This window comes from Doryrhamphus excisus, linkage group LG17, assembly GCF_037039965.1.
Source record: "Doryrhamphus excisus strain RoL-2023G ecotype Guam linkage group LG17, RoL_Dexc_Guam_v1.1, whole genome shotgun sequence".
In the NCBI taxonomy this organism is placed as follows: domain Eukaryota; kingdom Metazoa; phylum Chordata; class Actinopteri; order Syngnathiformes; family Syngnathidae; genus Doryrhamphus; species Doryrhamphus excisus.
Genome location: NC_136373.1, coordinates 9,676,683 through 9,703,265, shown reverse-complemented (window position 1 = coordinate 9,703,265; position 26,583 = coordinate 9,676,683). Strand labels below are relative to the sequence as shown.

Genomic DNA, 26,583 nt, shown 5'->3' with positions numbered 1-26,583 from the left:
TAAGAGACACTATTTGCAAGGCTCCAGAATGAAGAATTTACACCGGCAAGCAAAATGTGTAGTGAGAGTGGGGACAGAAAAGACAGCGGTTTGTGCGGGGGTGGGGGGATGGTGGGAGGGGTACGCCAGTGAGAACTTGGCATAGAAACACAGCAGCCTGTGTTGCTGCTCTACCACCTGGGCCGAGCGTCTTGACACAGCATCAAACACCCTGCCAGGCTGGCACGCCTCTGCTGCCTGGGGCCTCAACACCCGCCCCCCCCCCTCCTCTTGGCCGGGCCCAGTCTGGCTCAGCCCGCTTCAGTGAAAATCCCAACACCCCCTGCTGTCCACTGTTCCATCCTCTTCAAGCCTGGGGGGCCCTACAGGTGTGAATTAGCATTTTGGAAAAGGCCGCAGCAGACAAGGAGGATTGTTGATGGCCTCTGATGCTTTATCAAACCACAGGAGAATACAGACGCCAAGGACAATTGGATCGCACAGATGCGGCCAGATAAAACGTGCTTATTGCATTTTAGTCTGAAAAAAATAATAATAATTAAGAGTCTCAGTCGTCATCGGACAGCTCCAAGTCCTCCACCAAATCCTCGCCCCCTTCCGCAAGTTTGATCAGAGCGGAGGATGACAGCGGCTGAGGAGCCTTGGAGGCCTGGTCGTCTCCCGCCGCCTCCTCATCAGCTGCAAAACAAAGGTTAAAGGTTATGGGTTGCTGTTTATAGGCTGTTAGCATTAGTAAATGTCGACGTGCATCCATACTGACCACTGATTGGACACCATTCTTAAAGCGTCCTGGTCATTTCTAGCATAATCGACAACATTGTAATGCACGTTTAACATTGTATATACGTACATGTAATCCACGTAAGATTAGGTAATGGTAATATTTCATTTGAACATGCATCAGATTCCAATTGAGTGCATCCCATAATCAGTTCACAGTTCCACATGTCCAAAAGGAGTAGGAAGAAGCAAAGCTTATTAAATCCTACCCCTCCATCTGGTACTTTTACAATCAGTAACTGTTACATTTGTTCACTTCCTGCTTTCCATAATACAGGTTAATGTTTTTTGTTTTATTTATTTTTTTTTTTTGTCCCGTACCGAAGTAGGAGGTGATATGACCATACAATGACATAATGGGTACCATAGTAAGTGTCAATATAGTGATATATATAGCACATCATGACTGGTTCAAGACTCTTCATCCTTGTATTTAGCAAACATCAACTGCTTGTATTGTTTCTTGAATTGGCTCATCGTTGTGCATTGTTTGAGGTCCTTACTCAATCCATTCCATAGTTTGATTCCACATACTGAAATGCTATGGCTTTTTAACGTAGTCCTAGCATATCAGTGTTTCAAATGTACTTCTTCCCTGAGATTATATTTCTCCTCTCTTGTAGAGAAGTATTGGATGACATTTTTAGCTAATTGGTTGTTTTTAGCCTTATGCATTATTTTAGCTGTTTGAAGATGAACTATATCAGCAAGTTGAAGTATTTGTGATTTTAGAAATAAGGAGTTAGTATGTTCTCTGTAGGCGGCATTATGAATTATCCTTACTGACCTTTTTTGCAGTACATTTAGCGAGTGAAGATTGCATTTATAGTTATTATCCCATATTTCCACACAATAAGTAAGATATGGTAGAACCAGAGGATAAAAGGGATCATTTATCAAAAGTTTTGAAACGTTGGCAAGGTTTAACAGGAGAATACAACATTCTAACTTCATGCATTTTATTTTTCTAAAATATATTTCAAAATATATTCTATATCTAAACTAGAAATGTAACATTCATGAACTCAAAACAGAACGACACATAAAAATTGGTGTTTTTGCACCAACCTGAGTCTCCATCATCACTCATGTCAGACAGGTCTCCAAGATCATCATCATCATCATCATCATCATCATCATCATCTGAGTCCAGGCTACCCTTATCTAAAATGGAGAGAAAGAGGAAATATTATAAGCGAACAGAAACCCAAGCTCTTGCTACAGCCTGACGTTCTTTGGAGACACCTCTATGTGGGCCACGTATCGTCACAGGCAGCTCTAATGTGTGTGTGTTACACAACTCCCCCCCCCAGATGGAACCCAAAGTCGATTACAGACGCCGCCGCCGCACAAACACCCGTGACAGTTTACCACTGGCAATTTCAGACGTCTTGGGCTCTCGGCCTAAAAATAGCAAATGGAGATTGCAGGCAGGTTTGATGGAGGCTGTGTGTGTGTGTGTGTGTGTGTGTGTGTGTGTGTGTGTGTGTGGACCAGGCAGGGGGACAACGGGGGTCCACGGGCTTTGAAGTTGAGGTGTGATGAGAGGCTCGGGGCGTCGACGAGACGCACAGACACTACAGAGTGGTTTCCTCTTGTCTGCTGCGCTGCACACCCCAAGTAGAGACATAAACACGCGGATAAAAATATCACTTCCTTCGCTGCCCAAATTCAAGCCCGTTCCAGCACAACCTTGAATGTTGCCCCCAAATGACCAAGGACTTAGTGACCCCACCCAACTCCACACACACACCAGCATTATAAGCTGCTGCCCCCCTCTTCTAGTGTCGGGTGCGTCAAAAAGCGGCCAAAGCCTCAAGACTGGACAACAAGGTTTTGTTATTGTGCCGTCATCTCCAACTGTGCGTGTGTGCGTGTGTGTGTCTGTGCGTGCGTGCGCGCCAATGAAAGCAAGAGAGGAAGCCGCCACCTCTGGCTGTTGCACTGCTCTGGTTTGAATTAGGAACTCCCGCAGGGACGCCAAGCCTGTACTTCCTGTCGACGGAGGTCAGCTTGCGTTTGTACTGGGTGGAGGAAAGACCCACCAGGAGGAGGGCGGAGGCTGACAGGCGAGCGAGACGCAGCTGCACATGCTTTTGCTGGGACTCTACCGACAATGAAGTCCAGATGCATTAGAGGAAAAATCCCTGCCGCCTCCTCGTCTTTTCCTGTGACCTTGTGGAGGGATGTCCCCTCCCCCACCCTTGGAACATTTTCTGGTGTAAAGCTGTAAAACCAAGCTGTAGCTGCCTGTGACCCGTAGACAACCCATCCCCACCCAAAAAGCGCAAAGCACAAAATGGCACAAGAAGCTAATGAATTCTGTTGACACAAAAATAATCTGGCCTAAATCAAAAGACACTTTAACGTAAGAGAATTCTTTACCGGTTGATTGGCGGTCCATGGGAATACTTTTGGCCACAACAGACTCCAGGACGGTAACCAGACATGAGCTGAAATCATCTCAAACTCTTTCTCTGTCAATAAAGCGGAAGCAAAACACCGCCCCCCAGAGGCTAGCGGGGCTATTACATGCGCTGATTGCTGCCCTGGTTGAACCGGCTTGGTCGGGAGGCTTTTTATTAGGATGGGCGATATGGACCCCCAAATTGGGTAACCTCTCTGATGGGATGTCAGCTGCTGCACAGGTTGATACTAATTCTTAACCAACTGTAGTGCTCAGGTGGAAGGAAGATGGAGATGTCATTTTCCTCCGCACGATGACAAAATGTCAATTCACATTTCATTTTGTTTAAGAGTAAATTATTGCTCCAACTTACATGCTATGGTACACGAGGTACCGATGTTGGCCAGTCATCAACTCATTCATCGTTTATACTGGTGGAGGTCATCTTCTTATCAGAAGAATTCATACCAGAATATAAAAATGATGGCCCGACCATACCATTTATCTGGATGATTTAAACGTAATGTTTTAACATTACCACAATGTCATCAGAATGACTGTTAATATTTTAAAACGATGTAACCATCTCACTTTTCCTCATACTACATTGCCAAACAAGTTTTAAAAAGTTCACCACTAGTAAATGGTAATAGAAGGACGATTACACGACGACTAAAATCCTGTCAATCTCATGAATGGCACCGCGCGTCCCAACAAGCGTGGGCACCGCGCGTCCCAACAAGCGTGGGCACCGCGCGTCCCAACAAGCGTGGGCACCGCGCGTCCCAACAAGCATAGCATCTAGTTGGGGATCTTTTTACAACAAGCGCCCCAATAAAGCCAATAAACAAGCAACACCGAGTGGATCCTGTGATGCTGGGCTCTAGCGAGGAACGTCTTCCGCTACAAGTTTTAGTGCCGCCTTAGAGGGATACCTTTCCTGAAAATGTACCTGTATGACTTTTGGGGAATGCAAATATACATTTTTAATATGACCAAGCCTCTTACGTTTGATTTTCAGTCCAGTGTCGTCGTCATCATCCTCTGAATCAGACTCAAACAAAGTCAGAAACTCTTTCTTGTCTTCTGCTTTCTTCTCCTGAATCTTCCTACGCTTGATCTCTGGGAAGTTCAGGTCTTCCATCTGTCCCAAAACAGAAAATGGGGTCAATACACAAGCCTGCTTTCACATATGAATCCCAATAAAACCTTTACTGCTACATGAATCCAATTGACACCGATGCCATCATAACCCAAAAGCCCAAAATAACCAGTGTGATGTGGTCCAGTATTTACCCTTTCCTTGCCAGAGATCTCCAACTGAATCTCCTTCTCCCTCAACTTCTTCCATTGGGTGTAGTACTTGCTGAGAGGAGTCCCCTCCTGAAGCATCTCTTTCTCCCAGGCTACCTGATGGACGGCAAAAGCATTCATTGGCCAAAAAACGTACCAAGACAACGTGTGTCAAACCATGGCTTGGGGGCCAAACCCAGCCTGTTATGCAATGTCATCCAGCCCGTGGAACTGTTCGGTAAATAGCATTTAGTCGCTCCCCCCTCACTGACTTTATCAAACAAAGTGCTTCGAGTGATCCGAGTCATTCCTCCAGTATAAATACTCTGGTATTTTGATATGAAATACTATATAAATATATACATTGTATAATATTGTATATAGCACTGAATTGACAACCAGTGTCCACTTTGGCCCACAGTCTAAAGTGGGCTTTGAGTTTGGTCTTCCAAGAATTTATTTTTTTCCAGCGTTATTATATTTTATTTTTTGCCATTGTAGGGGTGTAACCTCATTGTAGCAGTGGAACATCCACAGCCAATAAATTCAACAAAATGCCAACTTGTGTTGTTCGCCTTGATGCTAGCAAACAATGAATAACGGCATACAGTGCCTGACCAAAGTCAGTCCACTGTTACATTTCTGCAAATGTCTCCAACGTTGTCCCATGAAAAGATAAAATATTTGCAGAAACGTCAGGGGTAGAAGGAGTTTGGAGCTGTGTGACATGACAGTGGGGGGGCAGGTGGCCAGAGAGGGGCTGTGGCCTTTGGCCCGGCAGGAGGGAGATGGTGGAGATGATGGCACCCTTCCTTTGCCCGCGGGGACATCCCTGCTCTGCTGCCAGGGAGTGGATGCCATGGCGACAACATTCACTGAACCGAGAGCGGCTGCAGTGGCGTTGATGCTGCTGCAGGAGCCAAGCTGTTATGTTTTTCACCAAACTGTTCTTTGCACATTTTATTTGCTCATCTGTCATCTGACGCACACCAAGACAAAAACTGGGTCGTATATACGTACATACGGACTTGATTGTTGATGAATCCTGTCTTGATGCTAAATGTTAATGCACTACTACAACGTTGTTGTTTATTATGCTCATTTTCCACCCTTTGTATTGAGTGGTGGTCTCCTATAGAGCAGCTACACACAATGACTAGCATAGAAAACGCTATAGATCTTCCAGAATCTGCACCTATTCCAGCTGGAATTCTTTGGATTTGTGCTTCCTGCCAAAATGCTGCTTTCATTTATTCCACCCACGGCCCGTCTCCTGGCACACCCACTACGCTGTGATTCGTCACACGCCCAAAGTGCTTCTTAATTACGAACCACGGAAGTCTGCCTCTGTGACATCACAAAGGGGCAGTTTTACCACGGCCTTGGAAGCAGACGTTTTGAGCCATCCCAAACTGAAATTAACTTAAGGGCTCACTTCATTGTCTGAAACTTTGGCATGGCTTAAAACCAGAATACAACATTCTAACTACATGTATAGGTCACAAAAGGGGAACAAGCATCATAGTCCCCTTTAAAGTTGAGGTACATGCATGCAGACCCATGTTATGGAAATACCGCCAGACAGAATTATTCCTCTCAATCCAACACAGGAGGGCAGACCATTAAGGAAGAGGTGCCAAATATTCACCTGCTTAGGTAACCTTCTGGCATCAAAGTAAGAACTGAACAGAACTATTGAAATGACAATTAGCAGTGATATATATAAGTGATATTTTGAGGAGCACTCACCACAGCGGCATTATCGGCCACTCCAAAGGTGGCGCTCTGTCGCCGCCCTGTGATGTAGTTGCTGTTCTCCTGCAGCTTTTCAAGGAGTTGTCGCACAGGCTTGCAGTAATTGGCCACTTTGCATTCTTTCAGGAACGTTTTCAGCTGGTGGAGGAAGATTGGTGGTGTGAGGTAGGATGAGAAATAAGGAAATGCTGAAGGATCGCAGTACACTCAGACACAGCCGAGGAACTGTAAGCATTGACAGGATTGGAAATGGGCAGCACGAGCATAACTCTATTCATTCAACAAATGTGCAATTACACAACATAAGTAACATTTTCCAACCTGAAGGATAGTGGGCAGGGCAAGCTCTGGGAAACCGATGGAGTTGGACTGAGTGTGGAAATATTCCAGCATCAAGTCATAGAGTTGGTCAATCAAGCCATCCTAAAAGACACAGGGAGACGGAACACTACATACGGCATTTGTTCAGAAAGTACAATACGTGTGTCATTTAAGTACACACGTGACAGCACATGACTTACAGTGGTATGAAAAAGTTTTTCAAGATGTTCCTTTGCAGATGACTGGTTGTTGGGATCAGCCATTCTAGGTAAATATATCACATAGCAGACCAACACTGATATTTGGAGCATACTTCCTATTCCACTCACCACAGTGGCGTTATCGGCCACTCCAAAGGTGGGGCTCTGTCGCTGCACTCTGATTTACACTTTCTGTAAATCCTATAAACTTTATTTCACTTCTCATCTATCACCGTGTTGGCCCGCTATATCATATACTGTGCGTGATATATATATATATAACCATTTCATAGGACACAGTGTAATGTAGAAAAAACTGTGTGTGTGTGTCGCGGGTGAGAGCAGGAAGGGAAAGGGTGTTCATCCTAAACCGTGCCGGGAATAATCCCAAAGGGCCGTGCTGCAATCCCCTTGGCTGCAGCACTGAGCGTGTTGATTTAGGGACAGTTTTAGAGGCTTGGAAAGGGCGCTTTGAGCTCGGTCTACTTATGCACACGGACAAACACAAACACACAGACTAAGCACAAAGTGTCCGGTGTGAAACATGGAAACAACGTTAACCAAGGGTGCCTGCATGTCAGCGTGAAGAGAAAAGTTGGAAAACGTCTGCCAGGCCGTGTCCCACAGGGATACCTTGTATGCTTTCTCGATGAGGTTGATGTTGTTCAGCTTCAAGATGACTGCAAAGTTGATGGGCTTCTTGCTCATCCGTCCTGGTTTCTTGTTGAAGTCCACTTGCTGGAAGATCTGCCAAGGAAAAGATACGCTGAGGCGTGACAGGAAACCAACAGAACACAAGACCACCACTGAAGTGAATTTACTTTGCTGTTCAAATAAGGCCTGACCTTTTAATTCAGCATTGAGATCAAATACTACATTATTATTTGCCTTTACGATAGGCAGAGAATTAAAATGCAACTAATCTGATTATTTGACATTTGTTATGGCAAGATACTATCCTCCTTTGTCAGTGTTGGAACTTCAGTGCTTCGAAGCAGCGTGTGCTGCGGCCTGGCAATAACGGAGTCTGAGCTTCAGCGGTCAGCAAGATTAAACGATGGCAGCTGTGAAGGCCGACAATGACGACAGCATACCATCACTGGGATGAGGAAATTGTTTGGTTATGCAAGGTTTAGGGTAATTACAAGCGGAAGTAGCATCTCTATAAACATGTTCCAGCAAATGAAATGTTTGCATGGTTGTAGAAAGGTTTGGATTTGTTCTACTTTCCCAATATGAACATTATTTTTATAAATAGCACATGTCGGTATTTAATGAACAACCAGGATACCGCTCCAGCTTTTAAGGGCATGGCTGTGTCTTCCAGCACAAGACGTGTGCTCCAGTCCTCAGATGAAAAATGCTGACGGCAAACCAGAATCTTGTTGAGTCTTGGTAGCGAAATTGAGAGCTCGGTATCAAACTCTTGGGTCTGGGAATGATGCTGAGGCGAGCGGTCAGGGAGGTGTCACAAGCTAATTAATTAACCTGTTTTCTGTTGTTATAATGCACAGAAAAGGAAAAGTGTCCTGAGTGAGGTAAATGTTTTGACGTTGGATTTCTTTGAATTGTTTAAGAAATTGAGGAGTTGGCGGACAAAAAATGAGGCCCCTAATTTAGCGGCAATGGTTATAATTTCATACAACATGATGAATACGTACATGAGATTTTAACACGCGACCTTGGTGTTGGGAACCATGTGCTCTTACCACCTTACCGCCATGTCCCTGCTATCAAAGCAGCAGAATGATTAGGTCATAGAAAATATTACATTATTTTTCGCCAGCAGAGGGCGCCATTTAAAGTGTCCATTGATTTTCAATGGGGAAAATGTTCACAGAAAATATGAAATGGTCCTAAATGTAGCTGAACATTTTGATGTTGGGTTTGTTTGAATTGATTAAGAAATGCAGGAAGAGTTAGCAGACAAAAAATGAGGCAGAACAAGACAAACTGATGCGTGAATGCAAATGCCTTCAGCATACACAACAATTCTTTGGAATTATACATACCAGCAACATATTGACTACTTGTCTGCTAATAATGGAAGAGCGTGAGATTCAGAAGTGAAATACTGCCGTACTCGTGTATCAAGCTATTTCTGACAACCGCTTATCTTTGTGTGGTTCCGTGCTCCTGTGTGGTCGCTAATGCGCTCAGTGTGTGTGCAAAGCAGAGCGGCGTCGCTGGCCGCTGTTGTCTCTATAAACATAGGATGTGGTGGCGGTCTGCGGGGGGAACCAGGGGGAAGTGGGCCAGCATGGCCAGCTATGATGCATGCGCGCACACAATGCTAAAGCAGGAAGCTCCAACACATTCACCCCCCATGGAGAGGAAAGAGCGAGCACAGACCTACAGGAGGTGGACTGCTGCCGCTGCTGTAATTAAAACAGTGGCAGTTTACTGCTTACCACAGCTAACAAGGGGAACAATATAGGAGAAAAATACAGGAACTACTGTGCATCACAAACATATATTGTTGGATGTGGGAGGGGCAAGGGAAAAGGGCTTCTGTGTGTGTGTGTGTGTGTGTGTGTGTGTAGAAGGTGTGCGGAGTAGGGTATAGGCAGGCAGGATGTGGTTTGCTCAGCGTGTTGGGACCAGAGTGTGAACCACAAACGTGCCTTTATCGCTACATGCACATATACACTGGAATAGACCACTCCCATTGGGGGGGGGGGGCTTTGCTGGTCGTACCATTGGTAGCAACCTGTATGGCAACAAAGCTCACATATACACACATGCGCCCACACTAGAATCACACACCACACAGGTTTTTCCAGATTAAACCATTGGTGGAACATTCTGCCACGTCAACCTTCTAATTGTTACAATAGTTACAATGAAGATGCCTTGGAAGCTTTTAGTGGGCCTCAAATATTGACAAACTTGCTTCAATAAACTGCCTTCATTGTTTTTTTATGCTCTTATCTTAAAAAAAGGTCAAACACAGGAAGTGCTGCGATTTCATTGGCAAAAACAACAATAAATAAGCAATGTGAAAATAAAGAGTCAAACGGGAAAAGTGAAGAAACGCTAATAAGCCAAGTTGGTTGTTTTGGAGCTCCAACAGCACTGACAGACTTAGTCACCCTTTGGTCTGTAGGCACATCCACTGGTTTTGGCCAAGTGATTACCGCTGAGATGACACCACAGTGCAGCATGATGGAGTCTTACCTCTAAGAGAAAAGGGAGAACTGGGACAAATGTGTTGGTGCTGCTAGAGAGCTGGGTGAGGGCTCTGCAACAGTGCATCCTCAGAGGATAGTACCTTGATGTGGGCACCAGCCTAGTAGGGGAGAAAACAGTGATCAATGTCTCCACCTGCTGTTAGTTCAGCGTACAGCAGCTACAAATAACCTTTTCTACCAACATTATGCCAAGGCACTTACTTGATGGTACCAATGATGACTTGGCACAGTGGATAGATGAGCGGCTGGAGAACGTCGCTAAAGTGCAGGGTGCTAAGTACCCGACACCACAAATACAGACAGTGGATGTACTGCCAGTTATACACCGACTGGTACGTTTCCTAAGGAAAACACAGGCAGACGGTATCCCGGTGTTAGTTACAAATGCTATGCAAGCTGTTTACCAGCACAGTCAAACAAAACAGTGTCATTCTAATTTCACAGAGTAAGGTTGAGTACGTTTGCTTACAGTATGGCAGTGTCTGTGCTCTCTGCATGGTATTTATGTGTGTGGGGAGCACACATGCGTCACACGTACAGGTAGCCTTGACAAAGCCTGTCGGCATTGCAGGACCAGTCAAACCATGAAAAAAAGTGTGTTATAGACCAGAAATTACAGCACTGTGGATGTACTTTTTGAAGTCCTTCAGAAGTCCTCAATCCCACTGACATACTGCAGCCAAATGTGAAGCTACTGGGATGAAACTCAGCATCTCCAAATCTGAGGCCATGGTTCTCAGGGGGAAGAGGGTGGATTGAACCCTTCCAGTTGGGAGTGAGGTGTCGCTCCAAGCGGAGGAGTCCAAGTATCTTGTATTATTCACAAATGACTGAAGGCTGGAGCGTTGGATCGACAAGTGGATCGGCACAGCATGTGCGGTAACACGGTCACTGCACCGGACCGTAGATTTTATGGGTCAATCTATGTTCGTACCCTCACCTACGACCAGGAGCTTTGGAAATGAGTTTCCTCCATAGGGTGGCTGGACTCACCCTAAGACATAGGGTGAGGACTGCGGTCATCTGGGAGGAACTGACATTGAGAGGAGCCAGTTGAGGTGGTTCAGGCATGTAGCCTGTATGCCTCCCTGGTGATGTGTTCTGGGCATGCCCAGCCGGGAGGAGGGCCCAGTCAGACCTACGACACGCTCCTGCCTCACTGCTTGCCTGGAATACATTGGTGTCCTCACAGTGGAACTGAAAGAGGAGACTGCTGCCCACATGAACCGGACCGGGATAAGCATAAGCCAATGGATGGATGGCTTTCTATCATGTCGATGGAAAAACTGTTGTCATAGCCTGGATTCATTGTCTTTTTTTTTTTTTTTTAAACCAAATAGTCAAGTGAGGCATAAGGGGATGTAGTAACACCGAATATTGTGATAGGCATGCCAAAAATGCCTTGATAGTCTGTCTCCCCAGCCCATGGCCACCATCGCAAACCAACCTTTTTCTTCATGGTCATGGCATTCCTGAGATGGATGGCCAGCTGTCGGATGTAAATGAAGGCATGCTGGTAGGTGGCCTGCGTGTCCAGGGAGTACATCTCTGTTAGCGTGCGCTGCATGAAGTTGATCGTTGGCAGCACATTGGGAGATGTGAACTTGCAGTTTTGCACATAGGAAATGTACATTTGCTGGAGAGAGAACAAAGCATAGGTTACATTAGATAATAACAATACATTTTATTTGTATAGCGCTTTTCAAAATAATCCAAGACACTTTACAGAATAATGGAGTTGAATAAAAGCAAGTAAACAGAGTAGAAGACACACCAAAACACAACATTCATTTGTTAATACACAGTTAAAACATGAGAAAAAGCGGGGCTATGACAGATGGTGGAGCTAACCTAGGCCTGGGGTTTATTTGCACTTACTAAATCCTTACTTTGCAATATTGTCCCGGTATGAATTAGGGGTGTCAAGACTTTGCCAGATTAAAATGTGATGAGAGTACTCATAAAAAAGTTGCCATTATGAATAAATTAATCACACAAATGAAAATTAAGTCAATAATTTAGCCCATCTTGAAATACTTCCATTAGCATGTGTGAGGGTCCCCTATTTATTATTTTAACCATCTTTGAAGATGTGATCCTTGACATGACTCTCCCCAAAGACAATGTGGCAGTGTGATCAACCACACCACCTTTCTTGAATTCAACAGTGCCTCCCACAGCATTTAATGAAGGTGAGAAATGCCATTGAATAAAGACATGGGAGAACACAAAGGTAGTTGTGGTTGATTTCATTGCCACAGCGAGAATCGTGAATGTAATCATTGAGTGAAAGGAAGAGAAACCTTAAATAAATGTATATTTCTAATTGTTCCATGCATATAAAACTCCAATTATAATACCATATAATTAATTTACACATCTACTGTAGTTGGCCATTTTCATCCATTCCTATTCTTTCTATTTATAGGCCTAACATTAAACACGTAATATTAACAACTAATTAAAGAGCAGTGCATCAATGCTTTATGGGAATTAGTAATACAATTATAAAGCCTATGATTATGCATATTCTGCTGAATCAATTGCAGGTGTATAGCCCAGCTTGTAGAGCGCTTGGTTTGGAGTCTGGATGTCCTAAGATCAAGTCCAGAGGTACCAAACCACTTTAAATGGTGCTGTAAAAACATTACATCAGCGCCATGACTGGGGGTGGGTCCGCCGCACTAAGGTCCTCTGTTTGGTGATGATCACGTCTAGTGACACCCCAAGTATCCACCATTTCCTACAGATTCTAACTGTGGCGAGGATGTGGTGGAGTGGCATTTTAGTCAAGTAGACGGTTTCAAGAATCGCCGTATAAACATGGAGGATTCCTGATCCATCAATTAGTGGCAGGCCGCCACTAATGTCTGAATGTATGTAAAATACTGGCACCTTTAAGTGTCACTGAACTCACCTTCACAATGGGGACGAGATACACTTCCTGCTTGTGTCTGCAGATTTTGTTAAGGGCCAGGAAGGCAAGAACCCGACATGTCTCATCCCCAGTACTCCACTGCTTCATCAATTGCTGAACAGACGTGATGTAGATGAACATGTAAGAGACCATTGAAGAATGACTGACATGCATTGCAGTGTTGCAGCATATTAACATTTTTTTTGTCAATTTTGATTTTGTTTTTTGCTCATGTTTGGTTGTTACTCCATATGGCATGACTTTTCCAAAGCTGATTTTTTTTTCATGAAAACCATTTTAAAAAATCCCATTTCTTTCTACATCAACCCGACAGCCAGGCCAAATTTGCCACCCTAAGGAGATACCCGAGAGTGAAACAGATCGAGATGAATAAGGTAAATCCTACCTTAATCAGGTGCCGACACTGTTTAGGAAGACAAAGGTAATACGCTACAAGTTGGTTGGCGTGGCGCAGGACAGCGCTGATGACTGTAGCCTCTGTCAGACAGGATAACAACTGCAGATCGAGACAGAAGATCAGAATCAAAAAAGATGTAAAAGATATACACAACACCTCAACCCCCTGCTTTTAAGAGTATTTTTAATTATAGGCCGGTGTCCAACACCACATTTATTTTTAAAATGCTAGAAAAATTGTAGCGCTTAATGACCACATGGCCTCAAGTTGGGCTGGGCAATATTGGCCAAAACTCATATCCCGATGCATTTGAGTATCGATATCCATCCCAATATTTTTTTCCATTAAGTAAATTTAGACAAAAATATGTCTCAAATATCAAACAATGAAACTGGAAAGTTTTACTCTTAAACCCTGATAAAACTGAGATGTTAATGATCGGCCCTGCTAAACAGAGTTGCCCGTTTAAGGACGCCACTGACTTTTGATAAAAGCATCATCAAGCCTGATACAAATACACACACACCTGAACTACACCGCCGAGATACATCTTGATGTCGATTTGATTCTTCTGCCATTTCTTACTAGATGACGGGAGCACCAGCCTAAAAACATCAGAAGAAATGACAAACGTTCATTTTTTTCCCACAATTACACTAAAGTCAACAAAGGGGGAGTTTGTGCAGATACGAGATATCCAGCATACTTCTTCTGGTCTTTGTCAGTCTTCAAGGCGAGCATCCGCTGCAAGGCACTGTAGATGTCTCGGATGCAGAAGAGGACTAAGGAATTAAACACTGCAGAAAAGGGGGTATAAAAAAAAAGTCTGACTGTTGTTGGGTATATCACCACTAGTAAAGTAACTTAAATAATCCATGATTAAATACTACTGAATTAAAACAGAAATGATAGTATCAATCATTATTGCAAAAACATTTCAGATGAATGACACTTTTGCAAATGTGACAAATCCTTGCTTAATGTAGGTGATATCATATATATCCCCCAGTCGAATACAATTAGATTTGAATTTATAACATCACTCCGTGAAATTAGGGGTCCTACCTGAACTGTCAGCCACCTTGTATCGACACTGGGTAACCCCTTCTCCCTTCGTTGTAGCAACAGCCGCCTTGAAAGCCTGAGTGATGTCTCTGAAGAGACGAGGCGAAGGTTCCTTCTTTAAAGAAGCTTCCCAGGCTTCAATCATTTTTTCTGTGACTTTAATGGCCTCATCAGTTTTCTTTAATTTCTTAGAACTTTGTTGATCCCCCTCATCGTCTTCATCATCGGCCTCCTATATACAGAGGACAATGTTATTAGTTCTGTAAGTCATACAGCAAACAAACACTGGGCCATTTCCCACCTCCAGCATGGATGGTAGACTATGGCACTGTTCCTCATCCTCAGAGCTATCAGTGTCATCAAAATTTAGAAGAGTCTGATCGTTGTCTTGCAGGAACTTGAAGAACTCAGGATCTTTGCTCTTTAATCTGGACAGCTGCTCCTTGTGCTGGGACGCTCGGCCATGCTTTGCTTCGCCCCTAAAGAGGAACACGCACCCTTACATTGAGAGGTATAGGTGCATACATTGAAATCTGCATGTATAATGATTACCTATTGAGCTCTTTCTGGTTGTTCTTTTTCTTGGGTCCATTTTGTTGGGGGATCTCGTCTTCAGTGTCCACTTCACCCTCCTCAGAGTCCCAGCCTGACTGCAGGAACTCATCCAAATTGAGATCTTCTAGTTTTCTACAGCAACGATAATTAATACGTTAATTAGGTTAGGGGGACAACAATACACAACAGACAAACCACGGTCTTACTAATGAAACACGAGTTGACCCTGACACATTTTTGTGCAAAGCAGCTAAGAAGCCGGGTCTGTTATTAGCAACAACAGATAGCAAGAAGTTAGCTAGCAGTTTCACAGGAGGAACCAGCTCGCACAACGGTTACGTGAGCATCTTTCATAACAGCAGTCCGACTTCGAGAAAACGTAATGCCGAGTCAAACGATTAAGGCGCGTACGCCGATAAATATGTGCCACGTGAAGCTGACATTAAATACGGACGGACCTTTTCTGTTTCGCTGCCATGCTGCATTCAACATGTGACGACTAGCCTCAAATACCCAAAATGCATCGCTGCTTTGTAGTTCAACTACGGCTGTGCCTGTATCCTAAAAGTGCGCATTTGTAGGATGCATGACGTCATCGTGCTGCGCGAAGGCTCCTCCAAATGTGTTCTCGTTTTCCATTGAAAAGAAGCACCTCATGTCACCTGCCATCCAGCTTGATATAGTGCAGGATGCTATATTGTTATACTACATCATAAAAGTCATGTAAGGCATCAAATAATTAATGTATTCAAACTTGTCTTGCTGTGTTGTACAAATGAAGGAAGTAGTTAAAAAGTAAACTAAATAAAGGAGCTATGAATATTACTACTGTTTAATATATCCGGTTTAGCTGTGAGCTCGAGATACATCTGCAGAGAGAGCACATTTCTTCTCTCTCCTATAAAACATACACTTAAAAATACCTGCTTCTGTGATGTGAATAGTGTTCGCCCTCACTTTAGTTATGTTACTACTTTCTTAACTCGCGATTGAAGGCAGATGTCATTCTGTAACACGTGACACAACCAGGAAGTGTGAGGAAGGCGAGACCGTCTGAATTCAGAAGGTTGGTTCGCGGCTGGAGGAGGAGCCTCCGAACGACTGCCCTTCGTAGACCGGGTAGGCTACTGGTCTCTGCATTCAGATACAGCCTGGAGAGAAGACCCGCCTTCTGGGCATGCGTAGTCGTATCATTCGAAACGACTTCCGGACATTTTTAAGGTCGTGTGTTCCAAACGCTTCTTGAACCAAAATCTAACATGCCCCGTGGATTGTTATACTTATTTATTTATTTAAATATTAATAATTAAAATTTAACAGCACATTACAGACAAAAATACCTCTTTACTTTGAGTCGTGTTAATGATTTTAAAACAGCGAGTAAACGTGGTACCTTAACACTTCGATGTCAGCGTTCATACATTTTTTGTTCATTGACGTCAATGGTATACAAGACACTAAACAGGGGTTTTCTTAATGCTCATATGCTTGGGGCTAATATGGACAGATAGCCCAGCACTGCTACGGATTTCCCTACCACCTTGACTGCGACAGCTGCAGACCTGTCTTTCATCCTTGCTGGAACGATACCAATTGCAAATATAACCGCAACAAAGCTACCGGTAACGAAATATTATCCATATTGTGTCTTTATGTTGCTGTTGTTGGCCATCTTAGGAGTCGAAGCTAAAAATGAATGTATTATTTAACATATGTCTTGACAGTACATTTGAACAGAATTGGCGTTGACAGCTTGGTGAGGATGGAGTGTCTAGAGTCTCATGGATGCCACCTTAGATTTATGGCTCATTAAGGCAAGATGTTTAATAGACATTAAACATATTTTAGACAATATTTTCACCAAGCGTCTTTATTAAAAAGGGTAATGCAAAGTGAAGCCAGGACAGGTGCTGGACTGAATTGTTTGGTGTTCCCCATGGGAACTACAGTATGTTGCCCGCACACAGCATGTCGTCTTTAATAGCTGTATTGTGTTTTAGAAATTGACATCCTAAAGCATGGCGTTGAGCAAAAAAAAAATTTGATAAATTTGTCTAACCGTAAGAAAAACAAGTCTATTATATCAAATTTCTCTATTTTGTTTGTGTTGCAGCCCTGAGCTCTGCTATGAATTGACTTTGGACCAGACAATGTTTTCCCCACATCATTTTCATTTAGGAAACACTGATGTTGGGCATGCTCAACAATATCTATTACATCTATGACATCATTTCTTTAGGTATATTATTGTGGCTGCAGAACTTCTGCGTCATACTGAGAGGTATGATGCTGTGTTATTTTTGGTTGCTTCATTTAGCTGCAGAAAGGGGCCAAATATTCAAAACAGCAGCAATCACAATAATTATAACCACAATAATTGTTCACACAGTCGGAATTTAGCAAAGACCTTCTGAAAGATGCTTTTGGTTTATCTGGATTTACGATTCAGCATCAGGCTTTCCTTATGTAACTGGAATTGAAGCAATAATGTTGATATATTTTAGTGTTTCAATTGTGTCACTTTGGGGTCTGAGCTTTGTGTTCTGCTGACAGGTGCCCTGTCATAGCTGTCATCATGAGAATTAGACCAGTCAGAAAAAGAGCAGTGGTGGCTAAAGACACCTGTCACAACACCTGATGACGTAAACCATCTCAGGCGGAAGACATTTCTGATGACAAATGATGTTCCGAAAGTTAACGACAACCTCAAATGTTTTTTTTTCAGTTGCCCAGAGTGCGGCACAGGCACGAGCCGGCAACCGTCACATCCGGCATCATGATGGAAGGAGGCATGCAGCTGCTGAACCGCGATGGCCACAGCATCTCACACAACTCCAAGCGCCACTACCACGACTCCTTCGTGTCCATGAACAGGATGCGACAGCGTGGGCTGCTGTGTGACATTGTGCTGCATGTCTCCAACAAGGAGATCAAGGCCCACAAGGTGGTGCTGGCTTCCTGCAGCCCTTACTTCCATGCCATGTTCACCAGTAAGTTCAGTGCACACATCATCTGCAGTGTAAACCACCTGCACCTTTGCTCTGTGATTTCATCCCTCGACTCAATGTCAGCAGACCCTAGACAGCCTCAGGAACATTTGCGTCCCGTGAGTGCCCTTGCCCTTTTTTCAGCGACATGGTTCCCCGTCTCCTCTTCCTCTGTGTAGGCTCAGGTGTTAGTGGTGATGCGTGTCTCAGATTTCCTCTCCGAATGAGACCATTGTACTGGTAGACTGCCTCCAGACTGTCTGACATCGAGCCTCATCTGATCTAAGCCCGCCACTAATGAGCCCATTTGGATAGTCTGTTTATCTTTTCCTCATTAGGTGTTTGCAGACAGTTGCTTCTAATAATAATTGGAAATAATTGGATTGCTGCGGAAAAGGACTGTAAGGACTTTGGGTCAGGATCTAAATCCCACTGTGGAAATTGGGTAGTCTGTTTTCCGAGAGCGCTGTCCTTTTTGTGCCCTTGAGCAAGGCATGCCAATGGATTCAGCCTCCGCATGAGCCTGAAAAGGATAAGAGGTATAGAAAAGTTCATGGTGATTTGGAACGTTTTCCAATCATTGAATATTGTCCCCCAAAACGACTTGTCTTTTGTGTATTTTATGATCCAAGCTTCGAGTCGCCACTGAACACAAGGCAGTCTCTCCAAAAACGCCGTCTGTCCAGAAGTGCGAGGAACAAACAGGCATATAACAGTGTAGGAAGATACAGGAGTGGAAACCTTTGATTTTTTTCTTCAAGCAGTAAATCCTCATCAGCTATGAGGCAGGCTGACCTGAGCACATCTAGCTAGATGAAAGACGCAGTGAGAGGTGAAAAGTTCACGCTAAATAATTGGACCAAAACAGAGCCAAAGTTCATACATTGGAAATATTGATTTTGCCAATAGAACGGTGACAGCGCCATTGTGTGCTGTCGTGTAGATGAGATGTCCGAGAGTCGTCAGACCCACGTGACGCTACACGACATTGACCCCCAAGCTTTGGAGCAGCTTGTCCAGTACGCCTACACAGCAGAGATCGTGGTCGGGGAGGGTAACGTTCAGGTAAGGTAGAGTTCAACATTCAACTTCAACATTCTACTTCATCCGTGACCGCACCTTCCTTCAGACGTTACTTCCTGCGGCAAGCCTGCTGCAGCTCAACGGGGTGCGAGACGCCTGCTGCAAGTTTCTCCTCAGCCAGCTAGACCCTTCCAACTGCCTCGGCATCCGAGGCTTTGCCGACACGCACTCCTGCAGCGATCTTCTCAAGTCGGCACACAAGTATGTCCTGCAGCACTTTGTGGAGGTCTCCAAGACGGAGGAGTTCATGCTACTGCCGCTGAAACAGGTGAGGGCGGGTGCACGTATGCATCAAAATGAAAATCTATGAATTGCCCTGATTCTCCAGACCAGGGGTGTCAAACTCATGCCATGGAGGGCCGAGACATTACAGCTTTTCTTTCCAAGCAGTTTCTCCAGCAGGTGATTTCATTGACGGCTCCTTCCCTCAAACTAAAGGAGGGTTCATCATTCAAATCACCTGGAAAAAGAAAAGCTCTTGTGTCTCGTCCTCCATGGCATGAGCTTGACACCCCTGCTCTAGACAAAAGACCGCTTGTATGCTAGAGCCTATCCCAGCTGTCTTTGATCTCGTAGTTGGAGTAATTGTTCACACTTAACATTTGTCAGATGAAAACAGGAAGACAGCAAATAAATTGGAGGCTACCTTGGTAAGGGTTGGTAAGCCATGGGCGTCTCTGGTGGCCCAGTAGTGATTCTAGAACCTGAGCATTACAGTTGAGCAATGTGGTGTAAACAAAGAATAACAAGAGCGTAAAGGTGGCTCTAACAATGGTGAAGATTGTATTTGGAAAGTCATCAACAATATATAACAACAACATCTATGCTCTAACTATGAATTGGTTCCGGGTCTGGAACCAATGATGGGACGGCTGCTGTCCAGTGATGAAGGCTCCCTTTGCATATGATTGTTGGTGGGTTTTCTGCCAAAAGGGAGATCATTTTGTCAGCTGCTCTGCATGGACATGGGCCAAAGAGGATTATATTCTGTATGTTCTCCCTGCACCAGCAGCCATTTTGCAGAGTTTTGTCTAAAGCACTTTTCATTCATTTCCTTAAAACGGTGCACATGTGTCTGATAAGTCCATGCATTTATTTGATACTTTTGGAATTGAATTTGGACACTGGCCACATCATTAGGTACACGTGCACCCCACGCAGAGCAGTTGTACACCACATCATTTGTCAGCAGGAAGAAGAAAACTTGCTGGCCAAATTTCCCATGCTGAATTTAATGTGCTTATTGTCATCATTTTGATTTGTCCTTCTAGGTCCTGGATCTGATCTCCAGTGACAACTTGAACGTTCCATCTGAAGAGGAAGTGTACCGGGCTGTGCTAAGCTGGGTCAAACATGACATAGATGGGCGCCGGCCACATGTTCCATGGGTAGGAGCTTTTAAGCTCACCTGAGATGATTTGTTGGGCTGCATTCATCTTGTTCTGATGCTGTCCCCATAAGTTGATGAAGTGCGTGCGGCTGCCGCTGCTGAGGCGGGACTTCCTCATGAGCAACGTTGATACAGAGCTGCTGGTGCGTCACCACTCTGAGTGCAAGGATCTGCTGATCGAGGCACTCAAGTATCACCTGATGCCCGAGCAGAGAGGCGTGCTCAGCAACAGCAGGACACGGCCGCGGCGCTGCGAGGGGGCCAGCCCGGTGCTCTTTGCTGTCGGTCAGAGAAACCCCAAAGCAGCTCATCAGCTTAAAATGGACACACTCTTTGGTATTTGAATGGTGTGTGTGTGTGTGTGCGTCCAGGTGGTGGCAGCCTTTTTGCCATTCATGGAGACTGTGAGGCGTACGATACCAGAACCGACCGCTGGCATATGGTGGCCTCCATGTCCACTCGGCGGGCCCGGGTTGGTGTGGCGGCCATTGGCAACAGACTTTATGCTGTTGGAGGGTGAGCTTCAACAGTAAATAACAAGTGATGAGCACTCATACATTTGTTGAGCGTATTCTTGTTGTACATATAAAATGATCTGTCATCATCATGGAAATATCTGCACCCCAATTCCTTTCAAACCATTTTTTTCTGGCTAGTACATTAGCTTCATTGCATTTCCTTGACGCACTATCCTAACTCACAGTTCATTTGTTTCAATCTCCACAGGTACGATGGTACCTCAGACCTGGCCACTGTGGAATCATATGACCCCATCACTAACTCCTGGCAACCAGAGGTTTCCATGGGAACGCGGCGGAGCTGTCTGGGCGTGGCCGTCTTGCATGGACTGCTCTATGCTGCTGGGGGATATGATGGCGCTTCCTGCCTCAATAGGTACACACACACACACACTCACACACACTCACAAACCAACATTTGTAGCACATTTAGCTGTTTTTGATGCCGTTTTCTGTGCACTATACGGTTCCCCTCTTTCTGCAGTGCCGAGCGGTTCGACCCTCTGACCAGCACGTGGACATCTGTTGCTGCCATGAGCACCCGCAGGAGATATGTTCGAGTTGCAACGCTGGGTAGGAACTTAGCAGTGACATGTCGCTCTGAATGATCCTTGAAGTGACCCATCTTTTTCCCTCCAGATGGCAACCTGTATGCGGTGGGGGGTTATGACAGCTCCTCGCATCTTGCAACGGTGGAGAAATACGATCCTCAGGTACATTTCATGCCATGTGCTATGATAAGTCCAATCTGTGCAGCATCGCACGACTATTAATGCACTATTCATCCACCACTGGATTGGCATACAGAGCAACACGTGGACACCGATAGCCAACATGCTGAGTCGGCGTAGCAGTGCTGGAGTAGCCGTACTGGACGGCATGCTGTATGTGGCGGGGGGGAATGATGGCACCAGCTGCCTCAACTCTGTGGAAAGGTTCAACCCCAAGACCAACACTTGGGAGGGAGTGGCTGCCATGAACATACGCAGGTTTGTCTGCAACATATCACAGTAGAACATAGGGATGATGGAGTACAGCATTCAGCTATGTGTGTACTGTGTGTACTGTGTGTACTGTGTGTACTGTGTGTGTAAGTGACAGGGGCGTCACTAGATTCTGAGGATGGGGGGGGCTTAGCCCCCTGGAGATGCACAGGATATGAATGAATGTAGTAAACATTCAAAAAAAACAAATAAGGAACAAGAAGCGGGATATAACTTTCCCACTTTTGGACAGATTTAGTAGAGATACTCAATTGTTTTAGGCCACCATTAAATGTACACAAGTACACACAATCTACACTGCAAAACCGCTGCTCAAGCTCTGCAACCATTCTGTCCAGTGGACAGTCATCAATTATAGAATAATCATTATTATATTATTCATTAGCCTATTATTATTACTGTCATCATTATTCTTCTTCTGATTATAGACATAGACTTTCTTTATTGTCATTGCACAATAACACAGCAGTGAAATTGCCAACGAAATGTTGTTGCCTGGCTCCCGTGTAATAATAAATAATAATGTGTAGAATAAATAGATTACATCAAATATGAACAATGTACAGCGTAAACAGTAATTTGTATAAATAATTTAAATAATTTAGAATAAATGACAATAATTGAAAGTTTTGGTTGTGCGTGTGGGCAGGTAGAGGGGCTTATTTGGCATTGAGCAGTCTGATGGCCAGGGGGAAGTATTTATTATTATTATTATTACTAGTAGTAGGCTAGTATTAGCCTGCTTTTGCCCTTTTATAGGGATTATATTATAGAGATTTTTTTGTAAAAAAAAAAAGAAAAATCCATATATAATATAAAATTATTTAGGGGGGCTTAAGAACATTTTAGGGGGGACTAAAGTCTCTCTAAAAAAATCTTTTCACCCAAAGAATCATTGGATGAGTATTTTAAGTGCTTAGATACAAAATAAGTATGGTAAAATGCTTTTCCAGGTGTAGCCTTCTTGGATTTGTTGCTTTTCTGTGAGTCAGAATGCCGTGGGAGCAAGTGGAGAGCCATGAATAAACCATTGCGTGGAGCGCTTTTAATATCCAGTTGCTGTGAGGCTCAGTTTGCAGTGTTGTAAATGTCAACCTGTGCTGATCTCCAATCTAACATTTGCCAGTGTGGGTGGGGAGGGGCTGACTTTATGCATCAAGTGCTGTAATCGGGTGTACCTTTGCCCACTTTGAAAATGTCTCCTATTTCTCAGGAGCACTCACGACTTGGTGGCCATGGATGGCTGGTTGTACGCCGTGGGAGGTAACGATGGCAGCTCCAGCCTCAATTCCATCGAGAAGTACAGCCCCCGCAGCAACAAGTGGGTAGCAGCCTCCTGCATGTTCACCCGCCGCAGCAGCGTGGGGGTGGCCGTGTTGGAGCTACTCAACTTCCCGCCGCCATCTTCTCCTACCCTGTCGGTGTCCTCCACTAGTCTTTGACACGGGGTCATTGCTTGGCTGACCTCAGCCTCTACTACCACTACGGCCCAGACCGGCTCTGGGAAGAGGCGGAACTGCTCGGTTTGAGGAGAGTCCAGGTGTGAATGAGGCTCCTGGCTGGGATGAACACACATTAGTAAACATGGGAATTTACAGCTGCTAGAATTAATCGATTCATCAATGGTTAATTGATGTGTCGATTAATCGGAAAAGAATGGATCGGTTATTAAAAGAATCGTTCGTTGCAGCCCTGATCACAATAACACTTTAAACCAAGATCGCACAACAATGTGAGGTCAAAGGTCAAATGTGAGCCGGGTCTTATCCCAACTGATTTAGGGCAAGTGACGGTGTCCCACCATTGTTTCAACTTGCGCAATTCCAATTCTGATTCCTCGTTTTGATTCCGAAAATAAGTTAGCATGGTTTAAATAAGGGCGCTAACCAAAGTTACTGGGTGATTGACTGGACCAACACGGTGCCCAAATGTATGCACCTGCCTACTTTAGTTCATGATAACACACTTTCATAACATAAAGTTCACTTGACTTCTCATCTATCACTGTCGGTTGCTCTATGATGTATTTACCTGGAATGGAACATCTTGGACCCAAACTTCATACCACTGTTAGTACCAAACCATTTAGAATGAACATAAGGAGTACACCGTCACATTATATTTTAAATGTTATGAAAAAAACAATGCCACATATCCTGTTGCTCACAAGAGCCTTATGATACAGAATAGAGCAAATGTAACTTACCCATGTTACCGAGTTCCTACTAATCTGTGTGGAGGAAGGGTTCTGTTTTGGAACAGTCTGTGATTTTGGACTGTGCATGCCAACAGGAGAACCTTGAGAGAACCCATGCAAGCCCACCATAGACATAGGTTGCCCCATTCACATGGCAGCCGTCTCTTCCAGAGTAGAAACATCCTGGAGGAACACTGACCAAGTCCACTTCCATTTCCCATCACTCTCTAAACTTGGTGGACCCTTCCATCGTGCACATGATACTTTTGTTTTCACGTTCTTGTGGCGGTCGTGTCACAAGAGACTTTGATGAAGGTGCGTTACGAATGTAGCTCCTTGAATGGTTGATTGTAACGGTGCATGTTCCTCCTTGGCATTGACTCCGAATCAGGAGGTTCAAATATGGTAGTGCTGCTAACGCCACACTAGGTGGCAGTAATAATGCAAACGTTATGAAACCTTCTCCCACAGCATGGACGCTGGCAGAGCAGACCAGCCACATCAGGTTTTTATGTTTAAAAAAGTTTGAATCGTGATGAATTTTCATGTATATATTGTGTAAATGCTAATATATTTAATTTTAAGAGAACGACATAGCTATTTAAGAGTGCTGTAATATATTTATTGATGTGTGACATAAACATATTGTTTGACACTTTGCAAAGAGACTGGTGTGCAAGAGAAGTAGCGTGTTTGTGTTTAAGATATCTTGGATTGCTTTTATTTCTCGTGTGTCATTTGCTTCTATTATGGATGGCTGCTTTGGAAAATTAGCAAGGATGTCATTCATTGTCTGAGTGTTCTGGGCTCCTGTTTCCATGGCGCTGCTGGACCTCAAATTCCCAAAGTTTTTTTTTATTACCGTGCCTCTCCCTGGAGTCCCATGTTTGTCCATACGTCCGGTTATTGTGTGTCACCATCACCTCCTGTCTTCTTTTTACACTTTATGGTGTTCACACAAGGACAAGTAATTCATATATCATGAAAGCAGCATGCAAAAATGTATGAAAGCATTCCTACTGGGAAATCTTCAATATTTTACATTCCTCTTTTTTAATAGCGGAACTAAATGTGTGCAATTCAACGTTAGCATTTCAGATGTCTAGATGTTCCATCTAGATCTTCTGGATCTGATCAGAGGTGGGCAAACCTTTGGACCGGTTTTGGCGGGCGAGTGGTTACCGCGCAGACCTCACAGCTCGGAGACCAGAGTTCAATTCCACCCTCGGCCATCTCTGTGTGGAGTTTGCATGTTCTCCCCGTGCATGTGTGGGTTTTCTCCGGGTACTCCGGTTTCCTCCCACATTCCAAAAACATGCTAGGTTAATTGGCCACTCCAAATTGTCCATAGGTATGAATGTGAGTGTGAATGGTTGTTTGTCTATATATGCCCTGTGATTGGCGGCCACCAGTCCAGGGTGTACCCTGCCTCTTGCCCGAAGACGGCTGGGATAGGCTCCAGCACCCCCGCGACCCTCATGAGGATAAGCGGTAGAAAATGAATGAATGCCTTATTTTCATCTGTAAAAGTGTCATACATCAACTGCATGTGCTTGTGCCTCACTTTAGACTTCAGACATCATCATGTAACGTGTGAATCAGCGATTTGTGATGTGCAACTATGAAGGCTAAAAGAGCATGTGATTTCCAGACGGTGCAGTGTGTAGGTTCAACATGCGTGTTCCACCTTTGTTGGACCACGGGTGAGTAGCTGTCGGGATGGCTGCATGTAAAAATGAAAAACAAACCCCTGTTCTCAGATTGACTGACTCTGACAACTAGTCACGTTGCCAGTCGGTACGTTAAAAGTTGAACTTTATTCAATACTTTGGAAGCAGCTGGAGGGCCCGATGTGGTCCCCAGGCCGTAGTTTGCCCATCACTGATCCAGATTCTACAAGGAAGTTGAAAAGTCAGTAAAAAAAGGGCCTCACCAGGACAACGATCATTAGCCATTTCCTGTTTTGTTGATTTCCCCTGGTGGGCCCAGTGGGATCAACCTGAAGTTGTATGGAGATGCTGTTAGTCTTTAAATCTTTAGAGATGGACAAAGTGACACAACGTGTAAATACGCTAAATCAGTCCGTGTTGTGAAATGTCAATGATGACTGTCGCTCATTGTAGTTTGTGCCTCATGTACGTAGTGAATATTTGTTTATGTTTGGACTTCGAAATATGAATTTTGCACAATTGTGGATGGAGCAATAAACTGAAAAACATGAAAGGCTGTTCCAAATGTGATTAACAAGCACATACTTGATTCCGGTGTTGCTCGGCTGACTGGACAACATTGCTCAGTCGCTTCCCAACAAGCTCCTCTTTCAAGCAGACAGCTGAATACTCTCACTTTACGCCCTGACCTTAATGACGTGGCCTTCACAACTGTGGCTAACTCCTGCATTAGCATGCACATTAGCATTAACACAACACTTAGGATGTCAGCTCTCCTTGGGATGGCTGTGTCTTCCAGCACAAAATGCTGATGGCAGACCAGCGTCTTGTA

At 44.3% G+C, this 26,583-nt stretch overlaps 2 protein-coding genes across 4 annotated transcripts; one reads left to right on the top strand and one right to left on the bottom strand.

The window, feature by feature from the left end:
- Window positions 1-410: 410 nt before the first annotated feature.
- On the bottom strand, window positions 411-15,454 carry noc2l (NOC2-like nucleolar associated transcriptional repressor). Its single transcript, XM_058083218.2, has 18 exons — window positions 15,361-15,454; window positions 14,900-15,034; window positions 14,649-14,826; window positions 14,348-14,579; window positions 13,989-14,079; window positions 13,809-13,887; window positions 13,271-13,381; window positions 12,865-12,978; window positions 11,395-11,583; window positions 10,149-10,288; window positions 9,934-10,045; window positions 7,390-7,503; window positions 6,557-6,658; window positions 6,230-6,373; window positions 4,484-4,597; window positions 4,196-4,331; window positions 1,849-1,944; window positions 411-678 (listed from the first exon to the last, which is right to left on the bottom strand). Exons 1-18 carry the CDS (start codon window positions 15,378-15,380, stop codon window positions 548-550), a joined length of 2,238 nt encoding a protein of 745 aa, XP_057939201.2. The 5' UTR covers window positions 15,381-15,454; the 3' UTR covers window positions 411-547.
- Window positions 15,455-16,114: 660 nt separating this feature from the next.
- On the top strand, window positions 16,115-26,322 carry klhl17 (kelch-like family member 17). Of its 3 annotated transcripts, none has more exons than XM_058083223.2 (12): window positions 16,115-16,524; window positions 17,628-17,892; window positions 18,833-18,954; window positions 19,019-19,240; window positions 20,244-20,360; window positions 20,434-20,647; window positions 20,734-20,878; window positions 21,089-21,256; window positions 21,365-21,453; window positions 21,520-21,593; window positions 21,688-21,869; window positions 23,098-26,322. In XM_058083223.2, exons 2-12 carry the CDS (start codon window positions 17,679-17,681, stop codon window positions 23,324-23,326), a joined length of 1,776 nt encoding a protein of 591 aa, XP_057939206.1. In that variant the 5' UTR covers window positions 16,115-16,524; window positions 17,628-17,678; the 3' UTR covers window positions 23,327-26,322. The 3 variants fall into 3 exon arrangements, with proteins under 3 accessions (XP_057939206.1, XP_078654012.1, XP_078654013.1); XM_078797886.1 differs by lacking the exon at window positions 16,115-16,524 and adding an exon at window positions 17,426-17,544; XM_078797887.1 differs by lacking the exons at window positions 16,115-16,524; window positions 17,628-17,892 and adding an exon at window positions 18,526-18,721.
- The last annotated feature ends 261 nt before the right edge of the window (window positions 26,323-26,583 follow it).